This window comes from Helianthus annuus, chromosome 17 (genome assembly GCF_002127325.2).
Source record: "Helianthus annuus cultivar XRQ/B chromosome 17, HanXRQr2.0-SUNRISE, whole genome shotgun sequence".
Taxonomy (NCBI): Eukaryota; Viridiplantae; Streptophyta; class Magnoliopsida; order Asterales; family Asteraceae; genus Helianthus; species Helianthus annuus.
This window is the reverse complement of record NC_035449.2, coordinates 193,056,973-193,071,172: the sequence shown is the minus strand read 5'-3', so window position 1 is coordinate 193,071,172 and position 14,200 is coordinate 193,056,973. Positions and strand designations below refer to the sequence as shown.

The window sequence follows — 14,200 nt, the reverse complement described above, 5'->3', positions numbered from 1 at the left end:
AATTCAAATCAGTGGGGTCAGACTCTTAAAAATAAAATATTTTTCATTAAAATAATTAAAAAAATTCAGTGAAATAAACAATATGTGCGAAAAATCGGTGGGAGCCGTGGCATCTCCTCCTGACCACAATAAATCTTTGCCAATGGTTCCACAATATTCTTTTCTTGGTAAATTAGCTAACCAAACTAATGTAATTAACCATCCTCAACCACACGCCGCCGTCACCACCCCACTTCAATCACCCACCACCATCACCACCCCACTTCAACCACCCACCACCTCCACCCATCTTCAACCAAACGCCGCCGTCACCACCCCACTTCAACCACACGCCGCCCCCACCACCTCCACCCATCTTCAACCAAACGCCGCCGTCACCACCCCACTTCAATCAAACAGTACCACCAGCTCCACCCAACTTTAAACACACACCATCACCCATCTTCAACCACTCGCCACCGGCCATCTTCAACAACACACCACCTCATCAGTCACTACTTTCTATTCTGACCGTCGGAATATTGGGGGCTATTCTCGTATGTGTTGTTTTCCTTATATTTGTCATAGGGTATTTGATTATGAGGTTGAGACAAGGTAATGGAGGAGGTGCGCCGCCTGCTGGTAGTGAACGGCAGCCTTCGGTGCTTGTTGGTAGTGAACGGCCGCCTCCGTTGCTTGTTGGTAGTGAACGGCCGCCTCCGTTGCTTGTTGGTAGTCAACCGCCGCCTCCGGTGCTTGTTGGTAGTCAACCGCTGCCTCCGGTGCTTGTTGGTAGTCAACCGCTGCCTCCGGTGCTTGTCGGTAGTCAACCGCCGCCTCTGTTGCTTGCTGGTAGTCAACCGCCGCCTCCGGTGCTTGTCGGTAGTCAACCGCCGCCTTCGGTGCTTGCTGGTAGTCAACCGCCGCCTCTGGTGCTTGTTGGTAGTCAACCGCCGCCTCTATTGCTTGTTGGTAGTCAACCGCCGCCTCCGGTGCTTGTTGGTAGTGAACAGCCACCTGGTGGTGGTCAGGGAGGTCCGGTGCTTGTTGGTAGTCCACAGGCATCGGTAGGTTCGCAGCCTGTTAGTAGTTAGCCTAGTGGTGGTCTGGGAAGTCCGCCTCCGCCTCCGTTTGGAAATCCGCCTCCATCTCCGACTGTTTATGAATCTGCAGCTTCATCATGGAGTCTTCCGTATGAAAGTAGTACTGAATCATGGCAACCGATACATTATGCGCGCAAAGAAACAACACATCGGGACTGATTGGCACCGATGTTTCTCCGCCTTGATAACCCGAAATTAGCCACCATGGGCATATAGTTGTGGTCGAGCAAGACGTTTTCAAGCTTCATATCTCAGTAGATAATTTCTAAGACATAAAACATAAAACATAAACATAAAGTGTAGAACGCATGTACATCTATGTGCCTCCAATGTATGCCCAATCTAAAACCCTATCTTGATCTAACAGGGTCTTTGGCTTCTAGGGTTTCAATCCATATGTTGACAGACACACTCTCTCGTCAAGCGTGTTGATCCGGTATGACCCGTTGACTGTCGTTGATCGTGTTGACCCGAACTTTGACCAAGTTTCCGGAATAGTCCAAGTTACCAAATCGTCCCAAATACCATCACGAGAGCCAATCTCGCGCAAAGAAACAACACACAATATAAAACAAAGTGGTCGGAGTTTTGCCGGAGTTTATCAAAATACATTCTATACATAAAACTCACCTACAATGGCTGATCTAAGTTTGAATAAAAATGAAGTCGTCGAAACTTTGCCGGAGTAGGGATGAGAAATTTTTTCCAATACCCGTACCCATACCAGTACCAATTTTGGGTATTTAGTACATGTATCGGTACACAATTTATTGATATCGTTATTCAAAGGTAAAAATGGGATTGGTACTAATTTTATATAAAATTCCAGAGTTTTTTTATGTTATGATTTTGTTCGTATTACGGTTTTTATGGTAATCGTACCAATTTTATCTATTTGGTACCCGTTGGTATTGGTATTTCCAACAATTTTACCTATTTGGTACTTGTTTGAGTGCTAAAAAAATAAATAAAAGTAAAGTGATACCAAAACGTGTACCATACCAAAATAGCGGTATCGATACCTGTACCAGACCGTACCAAAATATTTGGTACTTTTTCAGCACCCATATTTGTTCAAATTCGATACCGGTATTTTCAGTACCGGTACAGGTATGGGTATGTGTAGTGTACCGATCCCATCCCTATGCCGGAGTATGGATCTTCATGAAAATGCATGTGGGAGTCCCAAAAGCTCTGATCTAAAGGTACATGGTGTTGGTGCACTTGTGTCTGTACTTTGTCTGTATTCGGTCTGTATGTAAACGATGTCCATGTCAGTCCTGTAAGTTGACAAAGTCAACCATCCTCCGGTTTGACTTAGTCAACAGTTAGAAAGATGTTTGTCTGGATCGAAGGATAGCCTCGAAGGATACAACTGATCCTTCGAGATGCTCGAAAGATATGGTTCGACCATTAGACCTCGAAGGATGATCCTTCGAGGTCCATGCTGATCTTTCGTGTAACATGTGGTCGACAGATGATCCTTCGGACCATCTGTCGAATCCTTCGAGCAGACCTGCTGAGCTGGGTATATATACCCATGCATGTGTTGAGTGTGAGTTAGTTCTGCCATTTGCACCGAGAGATAGAGAGTTTCTTTGAGAGCATTCTGTCGGAACTCACACACACACACTTGAGAGTTTACATGTTAGATTTGTAAACATTGTGCTTGTAACCGAAACCTTCATTTGCATTAATACGACTAGTGTTAATCGGTGAATCTTTGTGTGATTGTGTTTATACTTGTATCATCCCGGTTTGCCTACTAACTTGGATTCCGCACTCGCTAGTGGGTTGGTATAACAAGGTATAGGTTTGTTCTCGATCCTCCGAGAGGGACCTACAAGTGGTATCAGAGCTTGGCTCTTTACCTTGTTTAAAACCGGGTTTGTTCAAGTGTTTGGTGTGTTTGAACACTTGGTTTAGCACCCGTTTTTGGTGGTTTTCTTGCTTGTTTATACTGAAAAACGTGTTCTAAACCTATCGGGAGTGTTCGGGGTCGGTTTGGGTAACATAAAAATCGTGTTTGTGAAACTTTGATTTTTCCGGCCATATTCCGGTTATCATTCCGGTGAACTGGACTTGAGGATATGGTTTGCCTATTTTGGTAAAATTTTTGAAAGTCAAAAAGTTTAGTGAAAAGTTGTTGCAGAACCATCCATTCTGCCGAAAGTTGGTACACCAACCCATCACCTTTTCACCAACCTATCACATCAAAGTCAGTTGTGTCAGAGCCTCTCGAAAGATATCTTTCGACATCGAAAGATCATCCTTCGATATCTTTCGATCAAGGAGGGCTCGAAAGATTTATATCCTTCGACCCATCCTTCGAAGTCTGAAACATATCCTTCGACAGAGGAATCTTTTCGAAAGACTAGTGTCCGAAAGATTAGGATCCTTCGTATTGGTGAATCTTTCGAGATCTGTTGATCGAAAGATAAGGATTTAACACGAAAGATAAGGATCTTTCAAAAGGGAATCCTTCGTGTTCTTGAGTCTTTCGAGATCATTGTTCGAGAGTCAACAGTAATCCTTCGAGTACTGTTGATCCTTCGAACAAGATTATATCTTTCGATTGTGATCTGTTTATTGTTAACAAGTTTCTGTGATTTCAGATCCTTCGACCAGGATCCTTCGGCTGTGTATCTTTCGGATCATTCTTACCTAGCATTTATTTTGCTCATCTATCATGAATCCGAGTTGGTGGGGAAGTCCGGCTCCAGACAGTGGAAAATACATGAATACCAGTCAATCTCCATCATGGGCCGAATCTCCAGTTTCTACATCCTCACAAACAAATGCCACTCCAGCTGGTCAATGGGCGTTTGTTTCAAATCAAACTCCGAGTATTCAAAGTCTTCTACTAAGCGAAAGTGAAACCGGAAGTTTGAACAGGCCTCCAAAGTTGATGCATCTTCATGAATATCCAGGATGGGTTGATCGTTTTCATACATACATTCTTGGTCAAAATACAGAGTTGTGGTTGCGGTTCATTACGGAATTCGATCAAACTATCGAGGTTGCTGCTTCTTCGACAGCTACATTTGCCGATCTTCCTGATGATCAAAAGAAGACGTATGACTTAGAAAAGAAAGCATACGCTATTCTCACTCAAGCACTGAGCAAGGATATTTATCATCAGTTCGTCAGTTTCAAGACTACGAAGAAGCTGTGGGATGCATTGAAGACGAGAGGAGTAGGTAATGAAGCCACACGTCAACTACGACGAGATCTACTGAAGAAAGAATTCGATGGCTTCACATGTATGGATAAGGAGTCCTTGGGAGATATGACAAGCCGTTTCTATCATCTACTTACTGAGCTGACCAACTTTGAAGTCACAACGACTCCAACAGAGGTGGTAAAGAAGTTTGCCGATGCATTGCCTCCTCAATGGAATAACTTCCTGGAAATCTTGAAGTACAACGGAACGTTGAGAACTACAAATATCAACGATTTCGTGCAGCTTCTGGAGAACAAGGATCAGGAAGAAACGTTGAAGGCAAAGAGAGTTGCAGTGCCACAGAATCCAGAGATGTATTATGGCACCTCCACTTCTTCATCTGCAAAAGCCGGTTCACATGCTCCACTTCAAACGGCGTTTGTCACAAGCACGGATATGTATGGCAATCCAGTGCAAGTTGCTGTGAAGCCGCCTCCAACCACAGATCTGTATGGAAATCCAATACAACCACCTCCTCCTCCTCCTCCTGCTCAACAACCACAATATGCGTGTTATGGAGGAACATCATCTGCAGGTCAACAATCAAAGTCCAGTACCGTTCAGCTCGACACGTCAAGTTTTTCTAAAATCAGTGTAGAAGTAGCTAAGGAACACATGGAGCTGCTTAACACTATAGTGAGCGCGTACTGTGGGTTAATAGAAGGTCAGATTGGCAACATTAATCTGACACAAGAAGATTACAGGCAGATTGATAAGGAAGAGATGGACTTGATGGATATCAAGTGGGCCTTTGCGAGTGCAGTGAGAAGAGCAAAGGATTGGATGGAAAGTACTGGCAGAACCAGCTTGGAAAGTAAGCGAGACACCAAGTATGGATTCGATAAACAAGCTGTTAAGTGCTTCAACTGTGGTGAACGGGGCCACTTTAAAAGGGAATGTACAAAGCCAGCACAGCACGGGAATCAAAATCCCTTCAGAAACCGAGGCAACCAGCAGAATCAGAACAGAAACACTGAGCGTTCATTGGTGCCTGCAAATAACCAAACCAACCGAGCACTTGCAGTTCAGGTGGATGAAGGTTGTGACTGGTCAATCCAGTTGGGTGGTGATGCTCCTGATGAAACAGCATGTTTTGCTCAAATTGTGAAAGAGTTGGTTCACACCAGGGGTAGAGAATCTTCTGCCAGTGGTGGTGAATCGTCTGAAGATGAAGACTCTTCTGGTTATAGCAGGAGTGCTGATGAAGAATCATCCAATTCTGGTGATGATTATGTGGGTGAGACATCGAATGCAGCAATCGATGCAGATATTGATGAACTTTTGGAGGAAGCTGTAGCAGAAACTCAAAGAAGATCTATTCTGGTGGATCAGGCTGCTTACTCTTCTTCTTCTCTCCATTCAGCCTTTATGGCTAATGTCGACGGTTCATCAAGTCAGGTATGTGTCGATGAACCCACTGCTATTAACTGTGATGAATGTGATAGATTGCATGCTAGGTGTGCTGATTTGGAAGGAAACATGTCTGAGTTGCAAGCCAAACATGATGCTTTACAAGCTAGTTTGTTTGACTTGCAAGACAAACATAGTTCCTTGAGTGCTGATTGGTGTGACTTGCAAAGCAAGCATGAGGCTTTGCAAGAGAAATATGATGTGACATTCATCCACAATCAGAAATTGACTGTGGATCTCTCAAAATGCACAGAAGCCAACATGTTTCATGAAAACCATGAAAAAGAATTTAAGTCAATGATTGAAACATTAAAGAAAGATAAAACTGAATTGACAAAAATGGTTTCAAGAAAACAGACGGACATTAATTTGTATATCTCTCGTCTTGAAACAATGCAAAAAGAGATGGCTTGTGTGAAAACCGAAAGTGATGCGATCCGACTCAAGCTAGACAGTTATTTGAGTTCTAGCTATGTGTTAGATCACATCATTGACGTTCAGAAGGAAAAGAGAGATGTCACATGCATAGGGTACAAGAAGTGTCCACCACCAGTGAGACATAATTATGACGCCATGCCTGATGAAGAGGACAGGGTTTTCTTTGAACCTTCTGTGCCTCTAGATGTTAAGGAGTTTGCTGCAGGACTCGGATACCAAAAGGAAGTATCCTCAGATTCAGATGTGTCAGCAGATACATTTGTGAGTGCTGAACAGAATCAAGATCCTCCAGTTGTGATTGAGGATGCTGATTCGTCTGATGATGAATCTGATGATACTGTCCCAGCAAAGTCTGATGCGGTAGTCAAAAATGAGGACATACCTCTTGAGAATCACATTCTATGTGATCCCCCTGTCAAATCCGCTAAGACTGTTGCAACTGAGTCCTCATCTGTAGGAGAGCCGGAGAGTGTGAATTTGCTGTACACTCTAGTTGGTGATGATAAAATTTACTCAGACAAAGATTTTCCCATTAAGAACGTTAATCAATCCTTAATCTGCAAAGTCTTTGAGAATTCGACGAGTAAGTTCTTGGGAAAGGCAGGACCTAAAGTTACAGTTACACAGTGTCCTCCTATTCCAAAGGCTGAAATTCGAAAACAATTTGGCAACAAGAAATTACCAACAGTGCCAACACAGCAAAATCACACCAAACCCAAAGGTAAAGCACCGGCTCAAGCTAACAAGAAGCCGAACCAAAAGAAGAAGAAGAATGTTAACTTTGTGAAATCGACGGGAACAGACAAAATTGAAAAGTTTGAAAATCAATCTAACTTAGATTTTGTCAAGAAAGCTATTGTCGAGAAAAGAAATGAACCAAGCAGTTCAAAACCTAGTACCTCGGGTTCACAAAGTTCAACATCATCGGCTAGACGATCACATGATACTTCGGGGTTTGTGGAACGAAGATCATGTTTTGAGTGTGGAACTATTGGGCACATTATTAGAAACTGCCCATATCTTCATAAGCAGAAAGGAAAGGTTGATGATCCCCGTGGCAAAACTGACCGTAAGCAAACTGTTTCCACAAAACAAGATCCCCGCCTTGTAAAAGAAAGGGAAAAGAAACAGAAACGTCAACAGGTCAAAAAGATAGAAAAAGCGATTAAAACCGATGCGGTTCAAAAACAATCTGTTGTTGTAAAACCAGACAATTCTAAAACTTCAAATCATCAAGAAGTTAAAATTTTAAAGAAGAACACTGGTGAAACCAAACAGACTTGGAAACCTAAATCGGTTACTGAATCAGGGGGACCATCACAATTCACCAACCATCAAAGACAAGAAGTTATTGTCATTGATGAAAATGGAAGACCCAAGACCACAATGGCTTGGGTCCCCATCTCCAACTAATTCATTTGAGTTCATGTGCAGGGTGCTTCAGGAGGAACTATCAGTAGTCATTGGATTGTTGATAGTGGGGCATCCAGGCACATGACGGGCGACATGAAGCTTCTCTATGACGTTAAATCTATTAGAGGAGGTTATGTTGCTTTTGCTGGAGATAAAGGTGGATATATAACGGGTGAAGGAATGATATCTAACGGGATTGTCAGCTTTGACAAGATCAATTTTGTGCAACAACTTGATCACAATCTTCTTAGTGTTTCTCAAATTTGTGACAAGAAATTTTCAGTACACTTTGATGCTAATGGATGTTATGTGCTGAAACCCGGCTTCAAAATTCCAAAAGAATGGATTCTCTTGTCGGCTCCAAGGATAAATGACTTGTACGTCCTTGACATGAGCCAGGCTATTACTACGTCTGCACAAGCAACTTGTTTCGTTTCCAAAGCCACAGAAAAAGACACTATCTCTTGGCACAGACGAATGGGTCACATTCACTTACGCAAAATGAATCATTTGGTTTCAAATGAATTGGTGAATGGTGTACCTCTCAAAAATTTCCATCTTCAAGACATCTGTGTTTCGTGCCAGAAAGGAAAGCAAACAAAGAAGAAGCACCCTACAAAGAAGATCAACACAGTGGCAGTTCCTCTTGAACGTTTGCACATGGATTTGTTCGGTCCTGTCAAGCACAAGAGTATTCGGGGTGATCAATACTGCCTCGTGGTTACTGATGATTATTCAAGATTTTCTTGGGTTGCGTTCATGGCACACAAGAGTGAAACCTTTGGCATTATCAAAAACTTGATCATTCAGATTGAGAATTTGTATAAGTTGAAGGTTAGGCGGATACGCAGCGACAATGGTACTGAATTTAAGAATCATTCCATGACGGAGTTCTGCACTTCAAAGGGCATTCTTCATGAGTTTAGTGCAGCTTATACTCCTCAACAAAATGGTGTCGCTGAACGTAAGAACCGCACATTGATCGAGACTGCTAGGACAATGTTGGTAGAGTCGCAGCTACCCATTCCATTCTGGACTGAAGCTGTGGCCTCTGCATGCTACACATTGAACAGAGTTCTTACAGTCAAAAGGCACAACAAGACCTGCTTCGAGCTTCTTCAAAAACGGAAACCAGATTTGTCTTATCTCGAACCGTTTGGAGCTCCTTGCACAATCATCGATCCTAATGGAAAGTTTGGGGCAAGAGCAATTGATGGATACTTTCTTGGGTATGCCACCCCTAACTTACGAGTCTGGAATCTAGAGACTAAAAGGGTCGAGGAATGGTCTGAGGTCAGAGTACAAAGACACACTTTGCCAGTCAAAAATCCGGGTCAACCTTGGATGTTTGAGTACGATGACTTTTTCAATTCGATCAATGTTGAAGCCGTTGAAGAAAATGCTGCGGCTAGGATGTTTTTCGAGAGTGACAATGCAACAGTTTCACCGGTGGTTCGTCCGATTCTTGTGAATCAAGAACTATCTTCTTCGGTGAACAACAATACTCTCAACAATGAGGATTTTCATGATGCAAACGAATTGAACGAATCTTCAGAGGATGATGAATTTCTAGATGCAGATCAAGAAGCTCCTACAACAGCAGTTCATGGTACTTCAGAGGGTACTCCTCCAGTGGATACACATAGAACAGCTGAGACTACTGCATCATCTTCTTCGTCAATTCCGGGTCTTGAATTGGTTGTTGATCTTAACCTCAACAATCTGGGTATAAATGTTCCAGTTCCAGATAATCCAGAAACAAGGATTCATAATACCCATCCTCAACAAAACATCATTGGAAATGTGCAAAGTGGCGTACAAACAAGAAACATGTTGCGAAACAACAACAATGCAGGCTTGTATGCAGCCATTCGAGAATCCGGGCAACAAAACGACTGGTCCTTCGCGTGTTATGTCTCACAAGAAGAACCAAGAACGTGGAAAGAAGCCTTGAAAGATAATGCTTGGGTTGACGCAATGCAGGAAGAACTGCAACAATTCCAGAAGCTGGGTGTCTGGAAACTAGTAGAGAAACCTGCTGGATACAAGAAGATTGGTACCCGTTGGGTTTTCAAATGCAAAAAGGATGACCGCGGAGTTGTTATCCGAAACAAAGCTCGTTTAGTCGTTCAAGGTTTTCGTCAGATTGAAGGGATCGACTACAACGAAGTATATGCACCTGTTGCACGTCTCGAAGCAATTCGAATCTTTCTAGCCTATGCGTCCTTCAAAGGATTCAAGGTTTATCAGATGGACGTGAAAAGTGCATTTTTACATGGTGTGGTTGAAGAAGAGGTGTACGTCGAACAGCCTCCAGGTTTTGAAGATCCTCTCCATCCCGATCGGGTTTGGTTGCTCAACAAAGCTCTTTATGGTCTTCATCAAGCACCACGAGCTTGGTATGCAACCTTATCACACTATCTGCTGGAGAACGGTTTTCGTAGAGGTCTTATCGACTGTACTCTTTTCATCAAGGAACAAGATGGAGATCTTCTTCTGGTACAGGTATACGTTGATGATATTATTTTTGGTTCTACTAATGATGTCTTGTGTAGGGAATTCGAGCGCATTATGCAGGATAAATTCGAGATGAGTGCTATGGGGGAAATGACTTTCTTCTTGGGCCTACAAGTACAACAAACGGAGTCTGGGATATTCATCCATCAGACTAAATATGTTGGTGACATCTTGAGCCGGTTCCAGATGTCTGATGCAACGCCCATTGGTACCCCATTGCCAACTAATCACGGAATTACTCCAGACTTGAAGGGAGAAGCTGTTAGCCCTTCAATCTATCGCGCTATGATCGGATCTCTTATGTACCTCACAGCATCAAGGCCAGACATAATGTACCCAACGTGCCTGCTTGCCAGATATCAAGTTAACCCGAAGGCCTCACATCTTGCTGCTGTTAAAAGGATTTTTCGTTATTTGAAGGCGTACCCTGACACCGGTCTGTGGTACCCTAGGGATAATAACTTTGAATTGGTAGCTTTCAGTGATTCTGATTTTGGCGGATGCAAAATCGACAGCAAGTCGACAACGGCTGGATGTCAGTTCTTAGGAAATCGCCTAGTCACATGGCAGTGCAAGAAGCAGACGTGTGTAGCTACATCAACATGCGAAGCTGAATACATTGCTGCCTCAAGTTGTTGCTCCCAAGTTCTTTGGATCCAACAACAGATGCGGGACTACGGTTTTGAATTCCTAACTACTCCTATTTACGTTGATAATTCTGCTGCTTTAGATATCACTAGAAATCCTGTGCAGCATTCAAAGACCAAACACATCGAAATCAAATATCACTTCATACGTGATTGCTTTGAGAAAAGGCTAATCGATGTTGTTAAGGTCCACACCGATGACCAACGTGCCGACTTATTTACCAAAGCATTTGACAAATCAAGATTTGACTTTTTATTATTGGTAAACGGCATTAAGGTCAAGCAAGAGTAAAACCAACATCGGAAAATCATTTTTGTAAATATCTTTGTGTTTTTCAATTTGTCTAAGTTTATTGATTTTAGGGGGAGTAAATCCAAAATCTGAAAATCCAAAAACATCGAAAAATTTCAAAAACACAAAAACAATAGAAAAACAAAAATGAGTTTCCTGGCGAGCAAAAGAGAAAATGATAGTACATCAGTGGTCTATCCTAACCTCTTTAAACTTTAAATGCAAAACGATAAGCAGCTCTATATAAGATGTATCGGTAGGCTCACAATCATTTTAAAGTGTGCAGGGTGATATAAATCTTAATCGACTGAAGACCAGGTGGGAACCATTCATTGGCATATGGTCTTAGTACCGAAATTTCGTTTGATAGATTGCCGAGGTTCTGAGATATTCGGTCTTTATGCTGCTTATCATCTGGGTATCATGGTTGTATCTTTTACCGAAAAATAACGGGGACGCAAGTCTAGATCTTCCATGATACTATACATACGTGTACATATTACATACTGCATACTGCATTCGACCTCAATAAGTGATAAACAATCACATGTCCAATTCAAATAAGTGATAAAATATCACATTTATCCGGGTGTCAAGTTCGTCTCTCTGCTGTACGGAAGTACTGACCTGTTCACGGACTTGCACCTGTGCCCTCATGCATACGAAAATCAAGTTCCTCATCAATAAGTGATTATATCACAAAGGGCTTGTTTTCAAACAAAATAAGTGAGTATCTCACAATTTATACGGTCAAACAGATGATAATCGGTATACTCACCGGTAAGATGAACTCTCGTGCATACCTTGATACGGGAATGTGTCATGATGTGGATGAACACCGGTCGGTAAGTATAATTCATACATTAACGTATCCTCTAAACATGATTACATCTGATAAGTTGAGTTTAAGTGGACAACAATACCGATAATTGTTATAGGATGCTTATCTTAATGTTAACTAACTGAACAACAAGAGTGTTTTGGCATGACCGTACACTGATATGATTCTCTTACCCTCGAAACTCGCAAAAAGAATGTCTGTATATATATTTATTTACTGCTTAACTTTTATTGTTTTTCTTTTAAACAGTTACGTCGTTTGGTGCATATCAGCACGACATTAGCGGTGATGTCGTTTGATAACACTCAAAGGATTTTAAATTGTCGTCTTTTAATTTCAAAAATACCAAAAAGATTTTAGGCTTGTTTTAACATAAACTTTATAAAAGCCAAAAAGATTTTATTTCTGCTTTATTTTCGATCGTACGATGTTGGAGCTCAAGTCTTCGTTACCTGAAACCTGAACGAAAACCGAATTGACTAAATCTTCATAAACGGTCAAGAATTTGCAGATTTTGAAAGTTAGAATTTAAAATTGATAAATTTATTAAACTTTCAAACTGTCGGACGGTGTTTGATTGTGACATGGTCATTCGTGTGTCATTTGCTTATACTATGTTCCAAGCAGTTGTTCTCATTACGCGTTTAGATTTCTTGCATGTGCAGATTCTAAAGGCTAGGAGAACATGGTCGATGACAAGCTTTGGAATGAAGACACGACGAGAAGGCGGTCAAGTGATGAAAATGATCGAGTTGCCGTTGGCCATCATCAACACCACAAGGATCTCACTTCATAAAGATAAAGTCTTTTCACGAGCATAACTCAAGGGGGAGCTTATGTTAAGGGGGAGTTTGTCAACACACTTCCTACATGATACGGGTAGTTTGTTGATACACTCTCTGCTTTCAAGACGTGAAGACTTTGAAGATCCACCGACATTGAAGACTTGAAAGGACATCAGAGTTTTGGTAACTCGAAGACCAAAGACCGTCGAAGTTCAAGACGAGTCTACACTTTTAGAAGAACAAGACAAAGCTTAGAGATCAAAGACAAAGCTACAGCCAAGGGGGAGTTTGTTGGTGCACTTGTGTCTGTACTTTGTCTGTATTCGGTCTGTATGTAAACGATGTCCATGTCAGTCCTGTAAGTTGACAAAGTCAACCATCCTCCGGTTTGACTTAGTCAACAGTTAGAAAGATGTTTGTCTGGATCGAAGGATAGCCTCGAAGGATACAACTGATCCTTCGAGATGCTCGAAAGATATGGTTCGACCATTAGACCTCGAAGGATGATCCTTCGAGGTCCATGCTGATCTTTCGTGTAACATGTGGTCGACAGATGATCCTTCGGACCATCTGTCGAATCCTTCGAGCAGACCTGCTGAGCTGGGTATATATACCCATGCATGTGTTGAGTGTGAGTTAGTTCTGCCATTTGCACCGAGAGATAGAGAGTTTCTTTGAGAGCATTCTGTCGGAACTCACACACACACACTTGAGAGTTTACATGTTAGATTTGTAAACATTGTGCTTGTAACCGAAACCTTCATTTGCATTAATACGACTAGTGTTAATCGGTGAATCTTTGTGTGATTGTGTTTATACTTGTATCATCCCGGTTTGCCTACTAACTTGGATTCCGCACTCGCTAGTGGGTTGGTATAACAAGGTATAGGTTTGTTCTCGATCCTCCGAGAGGGACCTACACATGGAAGCAAAAAAAATGAAAAGTAGCTCGCCAGAATTTGGCTTGAACTTCGCCGGAGTTTGTTTTGGCGTCTTCATCGTTTCGAATTTGCAAAAACCAACACCACCACGAGATTTAGAATGCTAAAATTAGGGCGGTAGGGTCGTGCACACACCGAACGGCCACCGCCGCCGCCACCTACACCACCCTGGTCGGCCATCGGTTTCTAGAGAGAAGGGAGAGAGGTGAGAGAGAGAGAAAGTAGGAAGGTAGAGAGAGAAAGTGGAGTTAGAATTTAGTGGAAGTGTAGAAGTTGTATTTATAGCTAGGATTTCGGAATGGGCCCAAGCCTCGTATCACGTATCAAAGTGCAGCGCGTCCAGCTCGTTTCGCTTCCTGACTCCTATATGGCGTTGCGTCGTGTAGGAAGATCCGCCCGCAAATTGTTTCCGTTTAACGATCCGAATACTATCGTAAGATAGTTAAAAAAACATACTAGGGAAAAATAAACATACAATAACAATTATAATGATTAAAAATCACGGCAATTCCGCGATCGATTATTAAATAACACTATATATATGTGTGTGTTTTCTCTGAGTTGCTCTTGCAAATGTATCATGAAGGCTCATTGACCGATCAACTTAAAGC

General features: G+C 42.1%; 1 protein-coding gene across 1 annotated transcript; it reads left to right on the top strand.

Annotated features, from left to right (window-relative positions):
* Positions 1–82: 82 nt before the first annotated feature.
* On the top strand, positions 83–1,073 carry LOC110882977 (leucine-rich repeat extensin-like protein 3). Its single transcript, XM_022130848.1, has 2 exons — positions 83–398; positions 568–1,073. The coding sequence occupies exons 1-2, from the start codon at positions 83–85 to the stop codon at positions 1,071–1,073; spliced, it is 822 nt and encodes a 273-aa protein (XP_021986540.1).
* The last annotated feature ends 13,127 nt before the right edge of the window (positions 1,074–14,200 follow it).

Coding starts and splice junctions, on each gene's coding strand:
- LOC110882977 (XM_022130848.1), top strand. CDS start 83: ATGTGCGAAAAATCGGTGGGAGCCGTGGCATCTCCTCCTGACCACAAT. Junction 399..567: donor CACCCCACTTCAATCAAACA/GTACCACCAGCT, acceptor TATTTGTCATAG/GGTATTTGATTATGAGGTTG.